A 24,413-nucleotide genomic window follows, 5' to 3' on the forward strand; every position below is an offset into this window, starting at 1 on the left:
CAGTTCATGAGAATGACCATCAAGATTTGCTAAATTTGCCTTTAAAATGACATTTTTTAAGAAAATTACTATATAGCATTACCATATTTTTTAAGAAAAATCAATGTCGCCTTCTAATTAAAAGAAAAAAAACCCTAAAAATAAATATAATGAAAAATAAACAGTAATTGTTTGCTCTTTACCACCTAAGGTCAGTTCCCATACCATTAGTACTACACATGAGCCACATTCAGGAAAGACTTACATAGAAACTTATGAAAACTTAAAACCAAAGTAGCCAAGTTTTGACCTGAATCCCCTTATGGTCCAGTAAAGTACTTCCTAATTCTGGTTAACACTTTACTCTGTATCTTCCCTAAACTTTTTTTAAAATTCTAACTTATGGTCAAAATTTAAGGTCAAAAACTTTAAAAATGGGAGTTGTCTGAATGCCCTAAATGGTGGGGTCACTGGGCATCTTCCCAAACTAAAAATTTTTCGTAAAAAAGTCATCTTCTCATGAAAGCATATTTACTTAGTCAATTATAAATAAAGTACTCCACCTGGCTTTTCTTAACACTGGCCTACAGCTTAAGAGGTTATAAAAAAATTGGTAACAGAGTAGACTTTCTAAATATGATTAAAATGTATGTCTTTAATCCAGCCAAATAGTATATACCATTACAAAACAAGTGATTCTTCTGGCTGTTTCATGAAAAAAGACTAACATTTATAATATTTAAACAATATTTAAAACTAAAATTAAACACCTGTCAAAATAGTATCTTTTAAATTTTTGATTTTGATTAAAAAAATGACAGAATTTTAAAACAGTAACTTCTGTAACATCTAAGTTTTAATTTTATGTGTCATATTTGTCTTATGTACTTTTCTAGCCCTTCAAGGCCCTCTCCCCCCACCCATTTAAAACACTAGGGCAAAAATAGTAAAACAATAAACGTACCTTAAAGTTTTCAGATTGTAAATGGCCTTGAATTGTACGATAGGTGGCATTGAGGTCTGAAAATATCTGACATAACTTTGTTTCAAAACTGAAATTCAAATAATACATTCTTTAAAATAAAATCTGTTTAAAATTCCTTTCCCCTTCAGCATGCCAGCCAATGAAAACCCCTCCTGAACTTAAAATACCTACGAATTAATCAAGAAATTATTAAAAATCAAAAACTAGGTGTTTAAACTCTAAAACCGTAACTGAATTGCTTTAACTCTTATTACTCTGAATTTTTCTCCTACAAACTTCCCAACAGTCCCTACTATCTCCCTTTATAAGCAAGAAACATTACATCTAGGATATGTTGAACCATCTCATCCAATTTCTTTATTTTATAAAACAGAAAACTTAGAAAAGGGTGACTCATCCAAGGCAAAAAAACTAATAGCAGACATAAGAGTAGGACTCAGATCTCTAAATTTCTTTTCAGAGCAACTTTCTAGGGAAAAGCTTCCCTTTGCCTAATTCAAAAAATAAACACAGAAAGAGAGCTCTGGGGAACTGAGAAAAAGTTACACTTTTTTTTTTCTCTGAGACGGAGTTTGGCTCTTGTCACCCAGGCTAGAGTGCAATGGTGCAATCTCAGCTCACTGCAACCTCCGCCTCCTGGGTTCAAGCAATTCTCCCGCCTCAGCTTCCTGAGTAGCTGGGATTACAGGGCTATACCACCACACCTGGCTAATCTTTGTATTTTTACTAGAGATGGGGTTTCACCACGTTGGTCAGGGTGGTCTCGAACTTCTGACCTTAGGTAATCAGCCCTTCTCAGCCTCCCAAAGTGCTGAGATTACAGGCATGAGCCACTGTGCCCGGCTAAGTTATACATTAATTATAATACAGCAACATAACTTCCTTTTGCCTTAGGAAACATTAGCAATGAACTAAAATCAATATGCTGAGGATCAGAAGAGAATGCAGATTCTATAGTTAATAGTATGTCTTTGGTTTCTTATGTCTGCCAGTATATACACTGTTTCTGTTTATTATATGAATAGCTAGATACGCAATAAAAATAAAGTTCTCTTTACCACCACCTATTTGTTTTACTGTCAATAACTAAGAAAGTGATATGATATAAAATCTTTTCAAAAAAATTGGTAATTTAGCTTAAGTTTAAGCCAATTTTTAAAAAAAATTCTACAAACCATGAAGAAATTCAAATTAGTCTTCCCTCAGTATCCATGTGGGGACTGGTTCCAAGACCTTCCATGGACACCAATATCCACAGATGCTCAAGTTCTTGATTGAAAATGACATAGTATTCACCTGTAACCTACCCACATCTTCCCATGGGTTAAATCATCTCTAGGTTACTTAAAATACCTAATACAATGTAAATGCTATGCAGAGTTTTCATTACTGTATTGTTTAGAAAATGACAAGGAAAAACGTCTGTACGTGTTCGGTACAGATACAATTTTTCTTCTCAAATATTTTCAATTTGTGGTTGGTTGAATTCACGGATAAGGAACCCACAGACATGGAGGGCTGGCTGTATTTCTTATTCTTGAAGGACATTAACAAAACAATCCTCTTTTCTGAACTCCTTACCCTTAAACACTTTATTTCAGGAATATCAGTTATATCATTATACTTACAATTTTCTATAATATGAAGCATTAGCAACTTTGGCTGAAGAGTTGTACAAAACATCAGAAACCAAATATAATCTGGCAATCTATAATACCAAAAGATAACACAAAATAGGTTAATATAAGGCTAATGTTTAGCTATAATTTAATAATGGCTACTAATTAGAAGAGTTAAATGAAACTATCACCACAACCATGACTTTGGCAGGGATGAAATTTGTTAACTCATTTACATTTCAATTTGTTTGCAATTTGTATGTTAATGAACCTAAAGTTCCAAGCAGAAGTAACATAAGACTGCATGGGAAAAATTTCATCAGTCAAGTTCTCTGTGCAAAAAGAAAACCACTTCTAATCCCAAAAGACATTAACTATCTCCCCTTTTCTTAAAACTCATTCCCATACCTTTTTAGGAAGGGGTGTCTTTAAGATGGACAATGACTCAGTAATGCAATCCACTATTTCTTCAGCAGCTTCAGCATTATTAAGACAGAAAACCATTGCATCTCCAATATCATTTTTCCTTGGAGTTAATCCCCGCAAGATTTCTTCCAATTTATCCCTCTGTCTGAACATAAATTGTTTTAACTTATAAATATTTAGATACAATTTCAAACGCCATTGTAGTTTTTGCTCACAAACTAATTTCTTTAAAACCTACTCACATAAAATAATTCTGAAGACTGTAATATGTTAAGTCTGATTTGTGTTGTGTCTCCCAAAATTGTTATAATTTTTTGAAGAACTTATATAAGAAAGAATACTCCGTAGAATAAAAGATACCAATGATGTTTTCAGCTTACAAATTAAGTAAATTTAAAATCATGGGCATTTCTTCAAAAGTCTTTAAAGAGCACCCCAGTCTTACCATCCCATGATACTAAAGAATTTTCATGTTCTTTACTCCCCTTCTTTGAAGGAAGTCTATTACTTTAGCATTTCTGCCTGGGATTAGGACAAGCTAATTTTTCTGTAAAGGAAAAGACTGGCTGGGTGCAGTGGCTCATGCCTGTAATCCCAGCACTCTGGGAGGTCGAGGTGGGTAGATCATGAGGTCAAGAGATCGAGACCATCCTGGCCAACATGGTGAAAACCCATCCCTACTAAAAATATAAAAATTAGCCAAGCGCAGTGGTGGGCGTCTATAATCCCAACTACTCGGGAGGCTGAGGCAGGAAAATAGATTGAAACTGGGAGGCAGAGGTTGCAGTGAGCCAAGATCGCGCCACTGCACTCCAGCCTGGGTGACAAAGCAAGACTCCGTCTCGATTAAAAAAAAAAAAAAAAAGGTTACAAATATTTTAGGCTTTGAAGGCCATATGATCTCTATCCTCCTCCTGGTATAGCACCAAAGCAGCCGGACAACATGTACGGAAGGGGACTGACTGTATTCCAATAAAACTTTATTTTCCAAAACAGGAGGCAGCCATATTTAGCCTATGAGCTGAGTTTGCAGATCCTAGGATTACAGTGATTATGAACATACATCTTCAGAAGTAAATACACTCAAAGAGTATCGCACTCCATTGGCAAATGCTCTCATAGACAATGAATCAATGCAGCAAGTATTAAGATTTATAGACTGCAGTGAAGTACATAACGGCATATGGATTCGGTCACAGACCATTGCAATAAAGCAATAAAGCAAATATCGCAATACAATGAATCACACAAGCTTTTTGGTTTCCAAGAGCATGTAAAAGTTATGTTTATACCATACTGTGGTCTAGTAAGTATGCGATAGCAGTATGTCTAAAAAAACAATGTATACATTACTTTAAAAATACTTTCTTGTTAAAAATGCTAACAATCATCTGAATTCTCAGTGAGTCATAGTATTTTTGCTGGTGGAAGGGTTTTGCCTCAATGCTGATGGCTGCTAACTGATCAGGGTGGTGGTAGCTGAAGGTTGGGGCGGATGCAGCAATTTCTTTTTCTTTTTCTTTTTTTTTTTTTTGAGACGGAGTCTCGCTCTGTCGCCCAGGCTGGAGTGCAGTGGCGCGATCTCGGCTCACTGCAAGCTCCGCCTCCCGGGTTCACGCCATTCTCCTGCCTCAGCCTCCCGAGTAGCTGGGACTACAGGCGCCCGCCACTGCGGCCGGCTAATTTTTTTCTATTTTTTAGTAGAGACGGGGTTTCACCATGGTCTCGATCTCCTGACCTTGTGATCCGCCCGCCTCGGCCTCCCAAAGTGCTGGGATTACAGGCGTGAGCCACCGCGCCCGGCGGATGCAGCAATTTCTTAAACAACAATGAAGTTTGCCGCATCAACTGACTCATCACAGGGGATTTCTTTGCAGCACAAGATGTTGTTTGTTAACATTTTAGCCAGAGGAGAATGTCTTTCCAAACTGTAGTCAATATCCTCTCAAACCCTGCACTGCTTTATCAACTAAGTGTACGCATATTCTAAATCTTTTCATTTCAACAGTGTTCACAGCTTCTTCATCAGAAGTAGATTCCATCTCAAGAAACTGCTTAATTTGCTCATCCCTAAGAAGCAACTCCTCATTTATTAAAGTTTTATCATGAGACCACAGCAATTGAGTTCCATCTTTGAGCTCTACTTTTAATTCTAGTTCCCTTGCTATTTCTACCATATCTGGAGTTACTTCCTCCACTAAAGTCTTAAATCCCTCAAAGTCATCCATGAGGGACTAACTTCTTCCAAGCTCCTGTTGATGCTGATTTTATTTTATACACAAAAAAACTGAAACTGATTTTTTTTTCATTTCTTTTTAATAGAGATGGGGTCTCAATATATTGCTCAGACTGGTCTTGAACTCCTGGCCTCAAGCTATCCTCTTGCCTCGGCCTTCCATAGTGTTGGGATTACAGATGTGAGCCACCACACCTGGCCCACAAATGTTCTCAATGGCACTTGGAATGGTAAATGCTTTCCGCAAGCTTTCTAACTGACTTTTTCCCAGACCCATTGGAGGAATCACTATTTATGGCAGCCACAGCCTTATGAAATATATTTCTTAAATAATAAGACTAAAAGGTCAAAATTACTCCTTGAACAAGGGGATACAGAATGGATAATGTGTTAACAAGCATGAAAACAACTTAATCTCTTTGTACATCTCCATCAGAGATCTTCAGTGATCAGGTACATTGTCAATGGGCAGTAATATTTTGAAAAACATCATTTTATTGAGCAGGTCTCAATAGTGGGCTTAAAATATTCAGTAAACCATGCTGTAAACAGATATGCTGTCATCCAGGCTTTGTTGTTCCATTTATAGAGCACAGGCAGAGCTGATTTAGCATAATTCTTAATGGTCCTAGGATTTTTAGAATGGTAAATGAGCAGCCGGGCACGGTGGCTCAAGCCTGTAATCCCAGCACTTTGGGAGGCCGAGACGGGCGGATCACAAGGTCAGGAGATCAAGACCATTCTGGCTAACACGGTGAAACCCCGTCTCTACTAAAAAAATACAAAAAACTAGCCGGGCGAGGTGGTGGGCGCCTGTAGTCCCAGCTACTCGGGAGGCTGAGGCAGGAGAATGGCGTGAACCCGGGAGGCGGAGCTTGCAGTGAGCCGAGATACGGCCACTGCACTCCAGCCTGGGCGACAGAGCGAGACTCCGTCTCAAAAAAAAAAAAAGAATGGTAAATGAGCACTGGCTTCAACTTAAAGTCACTAGCTGCATTAGCCCCTAGTAAGAGAGTCAGCCTGTCCTCTGAAGCTTTTAACCCAGGCAGTGACTTCCCCTCTCTAGCTATAAAAGTGCTAAATTACATTTTCTTACAATAAAAGGCTGTTTTGTCTACACTGAAAATGTGATTTAGTGTAGCCACCTTCATCAATGACCTCAGATCTTCTGGATAATTTGCTACAGCATCTACATCAGCACTTGCTGCTTCACCTTGAACTTTTATAGTATGAAAATGGATTCTTTCCTTAAAGCTCATGAACCAATCACTGCTAGTTTCAAAATTTATCTTCTGGAGCTTCCTCACCTCTGTGTCCACAGAATTGCAGAGAGTGGGCCTTGCTCAGGATTAGGCTTTGGCATAAGGGAATGCTCTGGCTGGTGTGATCTTCTATCCAGACCACCAAAACTTTCTATCAGTAATAAGGCTGTTTTGCTTCCTTATCATTCATGTGTTCATTGGAGTAGCACTTTCAATTTCCTTTAAAAACTCTTCCTTTGCATTCATAACTTGGCTCACTGTTTCGGGCAAGAGGCCTGGCTTTCAGCCTACCTCATCTTTTGACATGCCTTCCTAATTAAGCTTAATCATTCTAGCTTTTGATTCAATGTGAGAGAAGTTAAGACTCTTCCTTTCACTTGAATACTCAAGAGGCCATTGTGGGATTATTAACTGGCCTAATTGCAATAGTGTTATGTCTCAAGAAATAGGGAGGCCTAAAGGGAGGGAAAGATGGGAAAACAGCTAGTCACTGGAGCAGTCAGAACACACATTTTTTGATTAAGTTCATCTTCTTATAAGACCACAGTTTGTAGTGCCCCAAAACAATCAAAGATCACTGATCACCACAACAGATATAACAATGAAAAAGTTTGAGCTATTGTGAGAATTATGAAAATGTGACAGAGACACGAAGCAAGCACATGCTGTTCGAAAAATGACAACAGACTGGTTTGATGTAGGGTTGCCACAAACTTTCAATTAATAAAAAACACTCTATCTGCAGAGCACAGTAAGTCAAAGCACGATAAAACTACATATGTCTGTATTTAATTATATATTCTAAAAATGCTTTTAGCCAATTTTTTTCCCATGAGGTATATAGGATGTCCTCTGAACATTTAATATGTTTCTGCTTCTTCAACCAGCTAGTTGCACTGTACAATTGCTAAGTGAGACTAATAACAACACATACTTCCATGGTGGCCATGTCACAGCTCACCACACAATGCAAATGAAGTGTGCAAGTTACCATGAAGTGGCTTTGCATAGCCACGATACGATCCCACTAGCCACATAATAGTTTTTCCTCTTTATGCTGCATTCAGAGAATCAAGAATTCTAGGAATCCCCCAATAATTTCTGTAAGAATGTGAAGTACTCCAATGCTAAAGAAAGAAGTCAACCATGTTTAAGAGATCATCACTAATTTTACTAGGAGAAAAGTCAAGGACAATAGAATACATACCTATACTTGTTAAGATGTTTAAAATTATAAAGCACATGATGAAAGATGTTACTATTTTAAACATTCACAAGTGAAAAAAAATTTATTTTAGGGTTAACATCTTAATAAGACCATTAATTAAAGCAACCATTACAGTGACTTTTCTGAATATATAATAGAAAGGAAAAATATCTTACTCTTCCTTAAGTGCTCCCTTTTTACTAGGTTCCTCTACAAAAGCTTCTGTTTCTTGCTCTTCTGACATTCCATGCAAGTATGGATTTAATGGTGGTGGCCTCCAAAAAGATCCATTTTTGAACATACGAAAATCTTCCGTCCGCCATTTAGTTGGAGAATCTCCCTAACAACCATTTAGAGAGTTATTATAAAGGTCTAATTACTCAGAGTCAAAATTAACAAAGTAATTGATTCTACTTGCCTGCAGAATAGAATAAAGCTTCCACCTATAGTAAACATGGGCTGGTGTCTGGTTTTCAAATAAGAACCTAAACAAAACAAACAAACATTAAACATCATATTCTTCAACAAAGAGCTATCTTCAATTAAATATAAATAAATGAGAAGTATTATTTGCCTATTTAGTTCAAAATAAAACAAAAATAAAGATCCCTAAAGAGAACCTCACCCACTGCCATCCACTACCTGTCCCCATTCCCTTACTCCAGTACAAAACTGCCTTAGTGACTGACATTCATAATCAGAAGGCATGCATCATGCTGAGTCTTATGATCGTTTTTACTGAACACTTACATGGCAGATACTGTGTCTGGCAATGGAGAGATTTTCCCAATATATAATTACAAAAGCAGTGATTTTATACTATTTAAGTGTTAAACTAGTGTTTTAGAATTCTGTAACAATTCAGAGGATAAGCAATTTATTTTAAAACTCATTTGTTCAACTGTATCTCACTTATGATTCCTTCACTGAAAAGCATAATGAAATGTATTTTCCTCCTAGAGAATGCTAAAAACAATACTATTTAATTAACCAAATCAAAATCTAATGGAAAATTGGCCTCAATACATTCTACTCTGATTACTAAAACTGCCTTCCCATCCCATTGCAGAACTAATCCCATACTTTTAGAACTTTATTCTTGGAAATATTTTTAATTCTAATAAATTAAAAGTAGTTTTAAGCTGCATGCCTGAAGATAAAATACGGCAAATACAAACAATGGAATATTATTTGGCCTTAAAAAAAGAAATCCCGATACATGCTATAATACGGATGAATCCTGAGGACATTATGCTAAATGAAATAAGCCAGTCACAAAAGGGTAAATATTATATGATTATACTCATATGAGTTTACCTAGAGTAATCAAATGACTAAGAGACAGAAAATAGAACGGCAGTTGCCGGGGCTAAGGGGCCAGAAGACTGAGAAGTTACTGTTTCACAGGTAGAGTTTCATTTTGGAAGATGAAAAAAGTTCTGGAGACGGATGGTGGTGATGGTTGTACAACAATGTGAATGTACTTAATGACAATGAACTGTATACTTAAAAATGGCTAAAACGGGAAATCTTATGTTACATATATTTCAACACAATTTTTAAAAAATGCACACCTGAACATAGGATTGTTGATTTCTCTGTTCATAATCATAGCTTCAAACATTGGCCCTTCACGTACAACAAACTCTATCATTCGATGTATCAGGGCGAGCAAATTCCTACAACAACAACACAGTTAAAGAAAATGGATTCAGACCTACCACTATATAAAACTACACTTGACCTAAGTTACTATAATTGTGCAGAAAATGATTATTCTGCTGACTAACACCAAATTTAATACCAAAACAGTAACCTGGAGCATATGTTAATGCCTTGTGCTTTAAGAGGGTGTGGGGCAGTGGGAGTAGGGAAGTGGGAGGGGATGGAAAGGTGAGGGAGGGTAGGAAACCACAATATAACCTCATAGTAATATTTACTTTTCTAAATGTCACTTAATTTTATTTTCCAAAAGTAAAACATTAAATTATAAATCACAACTAATTGGAAAGTTGCAAATATTGATATATAAAATCAGTAAGTTTGAGCCTGCATGTTATTACAGCCATATAGAAATTCACACACTATCTCAGTAAAAGAAAAAAAAAAATTCCTAAACCAAGCACTTCTGTGGTGCTACTGAAATGTTATAACCATGACTATAATTTATAAAAATGCAAAACTACCTAACAAGTTTAAGGCCTGATTTAATAAAAAATCCATCCAACTCTTGTGTTTTTCTGGTACACATACCAGATGGAGTTTTTATTAAATCTGACCTTTAATGAGGCAACATCCCTTTGGACCACACTTCAAACTAGTTCGCGATTCATGAAATGGATAATTCTGCCTGTATCTTATCTTTTTTCCCTCCAAAACAAGAGAGATTGATATGCCTATACACTATAAATCAATGAAGAAATTATGTTGCCAAAGCCTTATACTACTCTTTCCAAAATATTGCAAAATGGGGCACATGGTGAGATGCCCTTCCCATTTTCTGTAACAATTACTTTCCAAATACCAAAATAAACATATGTGAGTAATTTTTTAGCACAGTCGTTTTATTGACTGAACTCATAGGAAGTCTTTATCTGAAGCTAGGTCCTAAAATCATGTGATATTTTATTAGACTCCAAACACAATTTTGGACATTGATTATGGCGTCGGGCTCAAAATGACTCAGCTTATTTATAAGCTGCTTTTGATTTCTCATTTCACCGGTCCCCCAGCATACACAGTTGGCAAATAACAATCGGGAAAAGCAAAAGGATATTGGCTCTTTGTACATGGCACACACTAAATTACACCTTTAGCATTCCCAGCTCAAATTACATTCATATAACTGCTAGAATGTAAATAAATATATAGTTATAGAATAAGACAGACTTTTTTTGCTCCATAATGCCCTATTTCAGAGTACATAAACAATAAAATAATCTATCTCATGGTGGCTATAACTGTTTTCTCATAGCTTTCAAACAAACCTACTTAAAATGAAATCTCTACATAGTGAAAAAAATTTAACCCTAAAGGAAGTAAAAAAAAAAATGTATCACAGTTTAAATCTTTACGAAGGGGAAATTATGCATTTAAAACTACTAATTCAACCCTAAATTGTTAAAACAAAAAACTAAAAACATTGCTTAATTTTAAATTTAAAAATTATTTTTCTTTCACAGAAGTAATTGCTCTGCAAATACGCAGTTCCTCAACATTCATATGGTTAATGACATTATTTTGAAGGAAGGGAGATAATGTCAAGTTATGATTCAATTCCAAAACTCCCCACTGATATGAGCCAAATTAAAGCTAAGGGAAATTTTATGTATAAGACTAATTACTAGGTGGACAAATGTTATATACCCAGAAACTTGTGTGAATTAAGTCAAAAGCAACTTGACTTTAGCATTTAAGATAGAGGAAAATTGTTTAGCAAGTTTAAAAACAAAGGATTCATCCTAATGGTGAGTGAAGACTTCCGGCAAAACGCACACTCAAAATTGTTTAGAAATACGGTGAGCCACATACATGTAAAGCTACCACTAGATATGTGCTTTTTTTGAATGCTACAAAAATACTATCCTGTGAATGCTTTTATCAGTGGGGAAAAACCCACTTAGTTTTAAACAGGCTTGTAACTGATAAAATTAAAAGTTTATAAGTATTTTAAAAAATGTTTCATGATTATTTAAAATCAAAATCTGACAATTAATTATTAACTTGATTTCAAGATTACTAAAGAACTGTAATCACATTCTTCTTCCTTAAGGACTGTGTTTATTTTAAAAATGGTGACTTTTCTATTAAACAGTGTAGTACAAAAAGATGATATATTTAAAGTGCATTATTTAATTTTAAAATGGTAATTATCTTATTCTGGGCAACAACAACCAAAAAAAAAAACAAAAAAAAAAACAAAAAATTGTCTCTCAGTTATAATAAAACCACATTTATTGGAGTCGATCGTACCAATGTCTGGTCAAAAACTGTATACTTTCCCAATCCATCCCATGATGTTTTCCTGGTCCCCCGCTGCCGCAGACAGTTCAGCTGGTGTTGCTCACCAAGGCCAATGTCAAAGAGAATTTGGTATTCTTTTGTGTTCATTTATTATTCAACCAGTGTTGTGTTCCTGTGTTTGGGAAAAGGCTTAGCTTGACTGAGCAAGAGCATACCTACAGCATGAATTCTTCTGCTTTAACAGTGTGTTGAAAGAGAAAAAAAAGGAAGAAAGGAAAATAAAAGAATTCCAAATACCTTTGTTATCATGAAAAGAAAGTTTCGAGTATGTCCAGTGTTCATGACAATAATAGGAATTTCTTCTTAAAATCAATTGAGAAAAAAAAACCAAAACAAAACAAAGCTATGCCATCAGTAAGGAGAACTCAAACCAACGTTATATATTAAATGCAGATAATTCAGAAAACAAGAAAAAAATAACAACAGATTGAGTCAAACTGTAATGTTATCTGAAATTTAAGACACATTTAAAACATCTATTTTCCCATGACAATAGTCTATTGTCTGACTCCAAATCAGAGCTAATAAATACATTCTAACTAGTCAAACTATAAACATTCCCTACAGTGATAACAATAAAAACAAAAAAGATATTGACATAAAATTGCACAGTATACAAAAGTTAGTTAAATTTCACACATCCCCCCAAAAAGTACTGGGAAGGAACCATTGCTCAGTCAAGATACTACCTTTTCCTCAACACCATTTCTTTTTAAATTCAGAAGGGGATATTGTCTATATTTAGATCAGTAATAATAAAGAAAAACATGTACCTTTCTGTTGGGATAACCACTTTGACTATGGCTTGCGACAGAGTCTGTATATGAAGTCACATCAGATAATAAACATAGAATATGTGAGTATTGTTAACAAGTAACAAGCAAAAATATACATATGCATTGAAAATACTACATAACTAATCACAAGTTTTGCAGGCAATCACTGCATTTGAAGTCATTATACACTAAGCAATTACATAAATGCAAATGGATGTGTTCAGTGAACAATAATGTTCACTAAATGCAAAGAATCAGAACATTCCTGCCAGAATGCACATCAATGCACTGAAATAGGTACTACACTGAGAATTATCAGATAAAGATTTTAATTTGTGAAATAATTAACTGTTTGCCTCTGACCATACAGTTCACTACTTTGTTCCCAAGCCTTTAAAACCAGCCCTGTCGTTTTAAGTGTAATTAATTCATAATAGAACCAACAAATTCTTATAACTTGAAATTAAGTTGGTTTTTGTTTACTAAAAAGAAAATACTCACCCTTGGCTTTTACTAGATTAACTATTTTTTAAGAACCACATAAATCTTCTCAAATATTCTAATACCTTAGACCTAGCTGCCATCCAAACAATAACTACTTAGGAGGTCTTTCTAATTGAAATGTCACTTAACCAAATACAAAATATCACTTTCTCAGAACAAAGTAAATTTAGATACTACACTTAAGCAAATCTGGATAGAACACCGGACAAAGGAAAAAAAACTTAACGAGTGGTCAAAAAAGGAATGGTAGCCACAAATAAAAACATGACCCAGTATTTCAAATATAGGGTTTCCATGGGCTAAGGCAGGGAACACATCTACTTATTTCTTTAAAAGTTGCCAAACAGAATTACACACACATTTTCTTTAAAATTGTTGAAAAGAAATACTACCACAGTTTTAGTATTTACAAATTAGATGCGGCCTTATGTCCATTTTTAAAATTACCTTCTCAAAATCCTCTTTGTTTTTAGGTGGCGGTAACATAGGAGCATTAGGGTTTTTTAACCGTTCTCTAGGCTGCGCATTAAAAGGCAGTCCGGATGGAGGTGGGGGAAGCGTATGTTCCATCATAGAAGGCGGAATGTATATTGGATGTGGAGGAATAGGTACAGCTTTACCCCAACCTAACTTCATTTCAAAAGACATAATCATTTTTCCTATAAGAAAGAAACGAAAGGTCACTTTGTTAACTCTCAAAAGTTTCCAAATAAAATCTTTCTGGTGAGTTGAAATAATTTTCATTTTAACCTCTCCATTTCAGGTCCAATCCTTCCTAGTTTTTATAAATCCTTTTCCAAACCAAAGAAATATCTGAATTGTATAAATGGGTAATAAAAACATTCTTACCATTCAAATTTTTTAAAGCTCTTTCAGCATCTCTTCTATTCATAAAGGCCACAAAGCCACAATTTCTCTCTCTGGCTCTTTCTTCATCAGTTCTAGGCCACATGATTTTCACACTGGCTAACGGTCCAAATCGTCCAAATTCTTGGCACAGCATTTCTTCATTCATCTATTAAAAAGGGTAGGAGATTTTTATTATGCAAAAAAGGGAAAAGAAAAAATTATTTTCAGAAAACAAAGTAGTTTTTTACAAAATGAAAAGCAACATAGCAACATGCTTCAATTTTCCATTCAAGTACCAGGAACGCTACACAAGTAAAATCCCACGTGGGGCATTCATACATCATTTCATACTATAAATATTCTGGTTTATTTAAGATGCCAGGGTGGGCAAGTTCAGCGGATAGAGAAATCAAAATCACTTTTACTCCCTATCTTCCTTTGCTTTAAGGTCCTAGATCTAAGATAGATGTTTTATAGTGATGGTTTGTTTAGGCATTTAGTAACATTTTTCAAGCAGGCGTGGTTAGTACATTTAAATTGAGGAGGAAATATTTATTGACAATGAAGAAAAAAAGGATCTAATCATCTGTTCTCCTTCTAATAATCAACTACCCATGTAATCAAATGCAGAGAAAACAGTTAACAGTAAATATGCAAAATATAATTTTTAATAACGGTATATTATATACTACTGCTACTACATTCGCCATAACATAATTTAACAGCATCAATGTAGGAAAAGAATTAAAATGTAAAAGACAAACCAAAACAGTAGTTTGCTACTATGAGAAGAAAAAGGGACTCCACAAGGAAACAAGTACGCATCAGAAGTGGATAGTCTCAAAAATACTATTATTCATCAATGGTCATACCCTGATTTAATAATAAAACTAGCACATAGTAAAACATTTCAAATTCAGAGTTCAATCTAGTTACTGAAAGAGAAAACGAGAATATGTCGCAAAACAATTTGGGCCACACCAGTAAGTCTCAAGTTTACAAGACAATTCTAAAGACTATCAAATTCCATCAGATTTGTCAGCTTCAGAATCCTGATTTTTTTTGACTGACAAAGTAGCTTTCTTCCAAAAACATAAAGCATATCACTCAACATTCATCTTACTTAATATTACCTGTGGATTAATGTTTCCAAGGTATAAATTAGTAGTGCTTGGATCTCCTACATCATGTGAGCCAGGTGCGTAATCATCAAGAACTAGGGCAGAAAGAAAAAAAGAATTATAACCTGCAAAATACAAAGTTTGGAAAATTTATCAATTAAAAGAGCAAAAAACTGTATTACCACCAGATGATCTATTTCTTCTTGAAGGTGCGTCCACTTAAAGGGGAGAAAAGAGAACAATTATTAGTTTTTATAATACAGTAGTCCCCCCTTACTCTCGCCTTTGTTTCTCCCAGTTTGTTACAATAACAATTTCTGAGAGACAAAAAGAGACCACATTCACATAACTTTTTCTTTTTCTTTTTTTTTTGAGACAGACTGTTGCTCTGTCACCCAGGCTGGAGTGCAATGGCATGATCTCAGCTCACTGCAACCTCTGCCTCCCAGGTTCAAGCAATTCTCCTGCCTCAGCCTCCTGAGTAGCTGGGATTACAGGCATGCACCACCACGCCTGGCTATATTTGTATTTTTAGTAGAGACGGGGTTTCACCATGTTGGCCAGGCTGGTCTCAAACTCTCGACCTTAGGTAATCCGTTCGCCTCGGCCTCCCAAAGTGTTGGGATTGCACTTTTATTTCAGAATATTGTTATAATTGTTCTATTACTTATTGTTGTTAATCTCTTAGTATGCCTAATTTACAAATTAATGTTTACCACAGCTATGAATGTGTAAGGAAAAGGATAGTATATATCCATGGTTTCAGACACCCACTGGTGAGCCTTGGAATGTAACCCCCCATGGATAAGGTGGGAACTACTGTAATTGATCACAAACATACACATTAAAATAAATGCCACTTACTAGAACGACGCTGACCATCAGAATCTGACTGAGGAGGTTCAAATCGACTTAATCTGCCTTTTGTTTTATGTCTCTCATCACGTTCCTCTTGAATTCTGTTGAAAATATTTACAATCACTTATAATGAGCCAAAATTTGTTCCTTCACATTTAAGAATAGCGCTTATCAAATTACTATCATCAAATAACTAGAAATATCTGTAATTAAATACTGGTACTGAGAACCAAGATTAGCGAGTCCCTCAGCTATAATAAAACCACGAGCAAATTTCTAATAAATCATACTAGCAATGGAACACAAAGCCTACTTTAAAGGTGAGGAAGAACTTCAACATTAAAACCACTGAATTTGTTTCTTGTTAAGTCTGGCTGCCCCTCACTCCCACCCCAGTGAGTATACTGTTTCCACTGCAAACAGGACTCTGGACATTAAATAAATCAATTGAACTGAATATTCATAATGCAAGCAACCCAGGTGCTGGACTAAATGCTAATTTATTTTCAAAGATACCCCACCAAATATTATAATATCTAAAACAATCTCATAACAAAGTGGTTAGTAATAACTAACTGGTACAGTATATTCTTTATACTTGCATCTGTTTATGTATCAGCTCAATATACCTATGATAGTTATTCTCCACACTATAAAACTTACTGCTTTAATTCTTCTTTGAAGAGTTCCAAATTGCTTTTTTTCTTTTCTTTCTCTCCTTTTTTAAGTGGCTATAAAGGATATGACAAGTTATACTTCAAACAAAAGGTTAAGCAAATCTAATGATTCAATAATAAGAGCCTTTTTACATCATTTCAGTACAAATTGTATGTTCTAATTAATTAAATTAAAAAGAATGCTTTTCTTATCATTTAACTTCCCTTCCCCTTCCTCCAAAATAACAAATTATTAATACAATTAGACAATTAAAATGACAACCAGTAGTCAGGGAAATTAATGAACATGAAGTAACTGAACTGCCATGGAAAGTAACTGCTAAAAATACGCACTCTTCAAAACAATCACCTTTGGAGGACGTGAATTACTGGAACAATAAGTAACATCTTTGGAATCCTCTTTTAAAACTGCTTCTTAATCTACTTTTGGAATCTTTCTTTTAGAAGTGCCAACATAATTTAATAGGGAAGAATAATATTTTCAACAAATGGTGCTTGGACAACTGAATATCCACATGCAGAAAAACGAAGTTGGACTTCTACTTTACACCATATACTAAACGTACAAAATAAACTCAAAATGGTTCATGGACCTAAATGTTAAGAGCTAAAACTATAAAACTTTTGGGAGAAAAACACAGGAATCTTCATAATCTTGAATTAGGTGATGGTTTCTTAGATATGACACCAAAAGCGTAAGTAACAAAAGAAAAAACTAATAAAATGGACTCCATTAAAGTTTAAAACCTCCATGCTTCCATCAAGAAAATGCAAAGACAACCCAGAGAACAGAAAACATTCCCAAATCATATAGCTGATAAGAACCTTGACTCAAGAAGATGTAAAATACTCTTACAATTCAACAACAAAAATACAAATAACCCAATTAAAAAGTGGGCCAAGTATTTGAAAGGACATTTCTCCAAAAGAAACCTATAAATGGACAATAAACACATGAAAAGATGCTCAATATCATCAAGTAAGTGCAAATCAAGACCACAATGAAGTACAACTTCACACACACTAAATGACTAAAATAAACTTTTCAAACAAAACAGTTTTGTGTTTGTTTGTTTGTTTGTTTTTGAGATGGAGTTTCGCTCTTGTTGCCCAGGCTGGAGTGCTATGCCGTGATCTTGGCTCACCGCAACCTCCACCTCCCGAGTTCAAGCGGTTCTCCTGCCTCAGCCTCCGGAGTAGCTGGGATTACAGGCATGCACCACCAAGCCCGGCTAATTTTGTATTTTTAGTAGAGACGGTGTTTCTCCATGTTGGTCAGGCTGGTCTCAAAGTGTCAGTGTACGACGTGAGAAAACTGGAACCCTCAAACATTACTGGTGGGACTGTAAAGTGGTACAACCACTTTCGAAAAACTGGCAGTTTCTCAAAAGGCTAAACATAGTTACCATGTGACCCAGCAATTCCACTTCTCCGTGTGTGTATATACATGTAGCCAAGAGAACTGAAAACGTAAGTTCACACAAAAAAAGCCCACACATGAATGTTTACAGCAGCATTATTTCTAACAGCAGAAAAGCGGAAACAAACCAAATGTCCATCTACTAAATAATGCACAGATAAACAATATATGGTATGTCTATAAAATGGAGTATTATTCAACCACAAAAAGGAATGAAGTACTGATACACGCCACAACAAAGATGAACCTTGAAACATTATGCTAAGTAATGAAGCCAGATACAAAAGACCAAATGTTGTATGATACCATCCATGCAAAATGTCCAGAATAAACAAATCAAGAGACAGAAAGTAGATTAGTAGGTTGTCAGGGACTGAAGTTAATAGGGAAAAAAAGAAAAATGGGAGTGACTGATAATGGGTAGGGATTTCTTTTCAGGTTGATAAAAATGTTCTGAAATCAGAGTGGTGACTGTTGCACAACTTTGAATATACTTAAAGTCACTCAATTGTACACTTCATTTAAGTTGTTTTTTTTTTTTTTTATAGATGGGAGTCTTGCTATGTTGCCCAGGCTGGTCTCAAACTCCTGGGCTCAAGCAATCCTCCAGCCTCAGCTTCCCAAAGTGCTAGGATTACAGGCACGAGCCACTGCACCTAGTCAACTGTATACTTTAAAGGGATAAATTTTAGCCAGGCATCTGTAATCCCAGCACTTTGCGAGGCCAAGGTGGGCAAATCGCTTGAGTCTGGATGTTTGAGAACAGCCTGGGCAAAATGGTGAAAATCCGTTTTCACAAAAAATACCAAAAAATTAGCTGGGCATGGGACTACATTGCCTGTAGTCCCGGCTACTCAGGAGGCTGAGGTGGGAGGACCACCCAAGCCTAGGAGGTTAAGGCTGCAGGAGCTGTAATCACACTACTGCAGTCTAGCCTGGGCAACAGTGAGACCGTCTCCCAAAAAAAAAAAAAAAAAAAAAAAAAAAGGTAAATCTTATTGTATTGTATGTGAATTGTATCTCAATAAAGCTGGATTTTTTTTTCATTGCTTTTAGAGACATTTTTTAAGCCAAACAAAAAAACCCAGGCTTACTATTCAATGCAATCACAATTGTTCACCACATGTGGCTCCAAATGACATGACCCACATCTGTCTGCCATCTCCCATAAAAACCAAACTCTCAAAGAAAAAGAATTTTTTTTCTAACACTGAGAATATTTTAAGTGTCACTAATTCTGACAGTAATTCTCAAAATGTTCTAAAAATGTTCTAGGAAACAGACACTACACATACTAATAATTTAAATACCTCAGTTCATAAATGTTTAAAAAGACAACCCCATTGCAAGTCAAATATAGTCAATTTTTGACTTGCATTATAGTAAATTTTTGACTTGCAATATATGATAAGCATAAATAGCAAATGTTCACTGCTCAAAGAGCATAAAAAGAATATCATCTATGTGTCCTAATTCATTATCTCTCATCTAAGTAAATTACTGGGTTAGAAAGCATCAAAACTTAACATCTACCACTCCTGCCCCCGCCAAAAATGAAAAAAAGCCAAAGTCTTGCTTACAGTGGAAGTATCACTGGCAGTGTCATCTCTGAACATAAATGGTCAATTACTTAAGTATGACTTACAGGTTTTTTGGTTTCTATCACAAGAAGAGATGGTGGTCTTTCATTGGAAGACTGATTTGGAGGATTTTTTTGATCTGCAAATCTTGAAGATGGCTTATAGATTTTACCTCTTTTTTCATCTGTTTCATGTTCTTCTGAAATTTAAAATACTAAGTTTCAAAACTAATTTCGCATTTTCTTTATTAAAAACAAGTAAAAATTAGTAAAATGCCTTTAGCATTAAAATGTATCACTATTAACAAATTTGAAATTCAAGTATCACCTCAATAATGCTAATTTAATCATTTTGTAGCAAAACTACGACACACATTAAAATCTGTGACAAGTGCTCTGCTGTCTTAAAACTTGAAAGGGACTAAACATGTTTAAAATCTGTCTTCAGTATCTCATTAATTGACACTTGGCCATTTATTCTGCTAATATAACCACTAGAGGGTGCCAACAGAAAATGTAAAATTCAAAAGCAACCAAACTTCCTTCCATAATTATCTATCTGCAGTCATTCAACCAAGATGGAGTCTGCTCAAAAACTGTAATACAGTTATACTTTATTAGCAGTTACACTTATAAACTTACCTTTAGCTGCATTAACAACACCCCCTCGCACAAATGTTTTCACCTTATTACCATCACTTCCTTCAAAAGCAGCAAGAAACTCCTCATATATCTCAGCAGCTGCCTTTTCATCCTCCTAAATACACATGAAAATATTAATATCACGCAATACAAAAATTGTTAATGTACACAGGGCTAAATTCATCAAGGAATAAGATGGAGGAAAACCCTCCCTTCCCAGGTTAAGCAGTCCCAACAATTAATAACATCTAATCTTTAGTAGATATTAAATATTAATTAATGAAACCAAGAGAGGCTTTGCTCCTCTACCGGCAATTTGTAGAACTAGAAAAGAACCCCTAAGTACAGATTAACTAGTAAATTTGTCTAGAGACTACTCAAGCATCAAACTGCATGACAATTGACTATATGAAAACGTATTTTGCTACTAACGTTTACCAAGTTTCCAAGGCATGATGATTTAATTCAGTGAATATAAATATTTTTCAAATCACCAAAAACATGTGTATTAGAAGTTGAAGCAGCAATATCTACCGACAAGTGGCATTAAAGAAAAGAAAGCTCAGAAGAATCTTGATATAAAGAAAGCTCAGAAGAAATTTGATAGTTTCAATTATTCTAAATGTTCCCAAAACATCTATGAACAGAAGGCCAACAGAATATAACAGAAAATACAGAATAAAATCAAATAGCATGTGGAAATTTAGTGTTCGATAAAAGCAGCATCTCAAATCAACGGGAAATAAAACTTTTCAATAAATGACACTAGGATAACTGAATATATTATTTGAAGAAAGACAAAAATGAATCTATTCTTGACACCACATACCAGAATAAACTACAAAATAATCTGATTTAATATTCTTAAAAACGAAACCATACAGTAGTAGAGGAAAACATGAGGAAATTCTCTTATAAGCTGATAATGGAAAAAACTGAAAAACCAGAAATCATAGGGAAACACTGATCTGACTGCACAACAATAGTTTCTGCATAGAGAAAAACACCAGCAGCAAAATAAAAAGACAATCAACAAAGTGAGAAAAAAAAATTGTACCTTGTATAACAAAGTGTTAATACAACTTATAGAAAAAAATGAGCAGACAGTTCACAGAAACAAACACAAGAAAAACTGTTAAACTTTACTCATAATGAGAGAAATCCAAATGTAAAACTACACCGAGATACCATTTTTCATGCAGGAGACTGGCAAAACTCCTCTACTGGCAGTGCTATGAAGAAACATTCATTCATACACTACTGACAGGTGTGCAAAATGTCACTGCCCCTACAGAGAGCAATTTGACAATGACAAATACAGAAAAACTACATTTATGCATTTACCATTCAACCCAGTAATCTCACTTATAAGAACATATCCCAAATCTCACCTATAAGAATGTATCCCAAAGATAATACTAGCAAAAAACCCAAACATATGCATAACATTATCCCTCACAGCATTATTTGTAATGACAAAAGAAGAAAACATAAATGCCCGCAGAATTTTAGTTGAATAAATGATTGCATATCTACACAGCCATAGCAAAAGAATAAGGAGTATTTCTATATACTTGAGGTAATTTCTGAGATATAATGTTAAGTTACAAAAGCAAGTTGGAAAAAAGTGTACTGTATAAAGCATACTATCATTAATCTAAGGGGAATGGGTACAATGTGCACACGCACACACTTTACTTATACAAAAAGAAGATTAGAAAATAGCCAAAACTATAACAAAGAAAAAAGAAACAGGGTGAGGGAACAAGGATAGAAGCTCGACTCCTAGGAATATATGTTGTATTACAGATTTGACTCAGAGGTGGAGCTGAGAATATCCTAGAGGTTAAGAACATTCAGGAAACATTCCTCTAATACACTTAGACACATTCATTTCCAAGGATAATTCAAAATACATTTTCAACATTACCTTTTTCTTTAATTCTTCCTGTTCCTTTTTACTTAAAGTTCGTTTAGCTGTACTCATTTTTCCAATACTGAATGCTTTAAGTTTGTTTTCCAGAAGAGGCTAAGAAATAAAAAGCATACCTTTACATATACATTCTTAGTGCTATCTAAAACTTTAATACACATCAACTGATAACTAAGTCTTCAGAATAGATTGCCATTTTAAAAAATTTCATTGTAAAGAAAAGCTGGGGCTACTCTACACGTCAGGTGCCTATCTTACCTGACTCTGACGTTAAGTATTCATCAAAGAATGTCTTCATTCACTAGCTCTAGGTCAAAAACATGCAAAAGGCATGTTTAAAAAAAAGGTAAAAATAGAAGAGACAGACACTAATGCTTAGAACAAGAATAAAAGCATTTGAGGAGGGAAAGTACAGATGTTTCTGGGAAAAAGTTGCAATGACAGAAAATAGATCCTGAAGTAGGCAAAGGGAGGCAAACATTTCCATGGTCCCAGGGCAGGAATTTACCATCTACAACCCTCATTTTACATATTATAAATAACTTTTTTATAATTTGGTAAATTACCTCATTCTTCTTAATACTGATATCTATGAACGTAATTTCATTCTTTGCTGGGATTAAAATATCACCTACAATATTTAAGGTTTCAGCTCAAGTAAAACTATATCAATTTTAAATATAAGAAAACAGTATTTTAATGAAGTCTTCATTTATGCAACTTAGAAGCAACTTCCTTCTGAAATATAGCCTGAATATACTGTCTGTAGACCTTTTTGTTCAATCAGTTACTCATTTGATTTATAAACTTAAAAGGTAGGAAATGTTTATTAAATACAACCTAAAATACTGAAATCCAAAGGTCTCTCTACTAAAATGAGAAGCTAACCAATTACAAAATTAAGACTTTAAATTCCCTAGTCATTAAATAGGCTTGCCTTTGGGAGATGCAGAATAGAAGAGTAACATTGCTGGTAACTATTTTAAAGTTAATTAAAATCCCTTTGAGAAAAATAAAGCAGTTTATAACCTAAAAGTCAATATTGGGTTTCAGGAGCAGATTCAAAATACATTTTCTCAAAATAGAAAATCATTTTGCCATCATTCAGTCTCTCTGGTTTCAACTTCAAAAGTTTAAACAAGTGGCAAAATTATATATGAATTAAATGAAACCCAAGGAAAAATCACCATGCTCAAATTTTACTTATACCCTAAGAGCTAAATTCAGACACCCAAGAGATATATGGCTAAGGAAACTATAGAGTATTTATTCAAATAAACAATACAAGCAATCATTCAAAAGTTTGTTTACAGAATTTTTGCAGAAATGAAAAAAATTTGTAACTAAAAACAGGGTATTTTAAAATGGGTTCTTGTAAAATAAATCTAGGCAAAGTAAAAATATATTTACACCTAGAAATATTAAACAAGAAAAATAATTTGTTGTCAGTGTTTAATACTGGCTGGTGATGACTGTGTTATGCTACAAATTTAACCACAAGAAAAAATTACTTGACATAGAATTAAATTCTAGAAGAGCCTGAGAGCACTTTACAGATCTAAAAGTGAGGAAGTTCCTTCTCTGTGTTCCTGTATTAGCCTGGGCACTGCACTTATTAGAGGGAATAGCACCTGCTCCTGTTTGCTTTCCAAAGTGAGACTACAAGCTCTCTGGAAACAAGAATAGTGTTTCAATGATCTGTGCATTTCCAGTAACTGATATTTGGTACTTGGTTCAATAAATTTTTGATATAAGTGGGGAAAGATAAACTTGACAATTAACCATTTTAAATCCAAACACCACTTTTCTTTTTGAATAAAATTTAAAACTCTAAAATGAAATATATCTCACATTTGAGCTAAAAGGATGTCCCTACATAAACGGGTTTACTGTTATCCCAAATACAAAAAGAATGCTATTTTCAAATAGAATAAGATGAAACACATACAAAACCAAATATTCAACCACTAAATTCAATCAAGGACAGATTAACACCATTAACTATCCTTTCTTATCTTTACCTTATCTTATCTATACTCACTCTTGAGAGATTCTGATGAGGAGAATCACAAAGGCTTTCACGGGCACTTTCATTCCTATAATTATGTTTTCTTGGGCTCTTAGGTCGTGTCCGACTTGGCATATCACTATCTGAGGGTCCAGATGCATCCATCTTCAGGAAAAGCAAAACGAGAAAAAACAAACCACACATACATACATATACAGCACTGAAAACTAGAAATAAGCCATGTCAGATATTCACAAATTTCATTGTACATTATCAAAATATCACATCCCTTAATATCACCATTGATTT

The 24,413-nt window shown here is 34.7% G+C and overlaps 1 protein-coding gene across 4 annotated transcripts in view; it reads right to left on the bottom strand.

Moving 5' to 3' along the window:
- The window catches only part of U2SURP (U2 snRNP associated SURP domain containing), a 53,925-nt gene that overhangs the window by 18,493 nt on the left and 11,019 nt on the right, over positions 1-24,413 (bottom strand). For 2 of the 4 annotated variants that reach the window (XM_008008836.3, XM_038002754.2), the window contains exons 3-19: positions 24,138-24,269; positions 22,094-22,192; positions 20,164-20,278; positions 19,588-19,721; positions 16,509-16,576; positions 15,852-15,946; positions 15,170-15,205; positions 15,000-15,082; positions 13,867-14,032; positions 13,465-13,676; positions 12,511-12,554; positions 9,289-9,393; positions 8,133-8,199; positions 7,891-8,054; positions 2,992-3,154; positions 2,593-2,672; positions 944-1,031 (exon numbers count right to left, since the gene is read on the bottom strand). In XM_008008836.3, coding sequence (XP_008007027.3) covers positions 944-1,031; positions 2,593-2,672; positions 2,992-3,154; positions 7,891-8,054; positions 8,133-8,199; positions 9,289-9,393; positions 12,511-12,554; positions 13,465-13,676; positions 13,867-14,032; positions 15,000-15,082; positions 15,170-15,205; positions 15,852-15,946; positions 16,509-16,576; positions 19,588-19,721; positions 20,164-20,278; positions 22,094-22,192; positions 24,138-24,269 — 1,851 coding nt within the window. The remainder of the gene's footprint in view (positions 1-943; positions 1,032-2,592; positions 2,673-2,991; positions 3,155-7,890; positions 8,055-8,132; positions 8,200-9,288; positions 9,394-12,510; positions 12,555-13,464; positions 13,677-13,866; positions 14,033-14,999; positions 15,083-15,169; positions 15,206-15,851; positions 15,947-16,508; positions 16,577-19,587; positions 19,722-20,163; positions 20,279-22,093; positions 22,193-24,137; positions 24,270-24,413) is intronic. The other 2 variants (XM_008008835.3, XM_038002755.2) reach the window with 2 other exon arrangements.

Source organism: Chlorocebus sabaeus, chromosome 15 (genome assembly GCF_047675955.1).
Source record: "Chlorocebus sabaeus isolate Y175 chromosome 15, mChlSab1.0.hap1, whole genome shotgun sequence".
In the NCBI taxonomy this organism is placed as follows: Eukaryota; Metazoa; Chordata; class Mammalia; order Primates; family Cercopithecidae; genus Chlorocebus; species Chlorocebus sabaeus.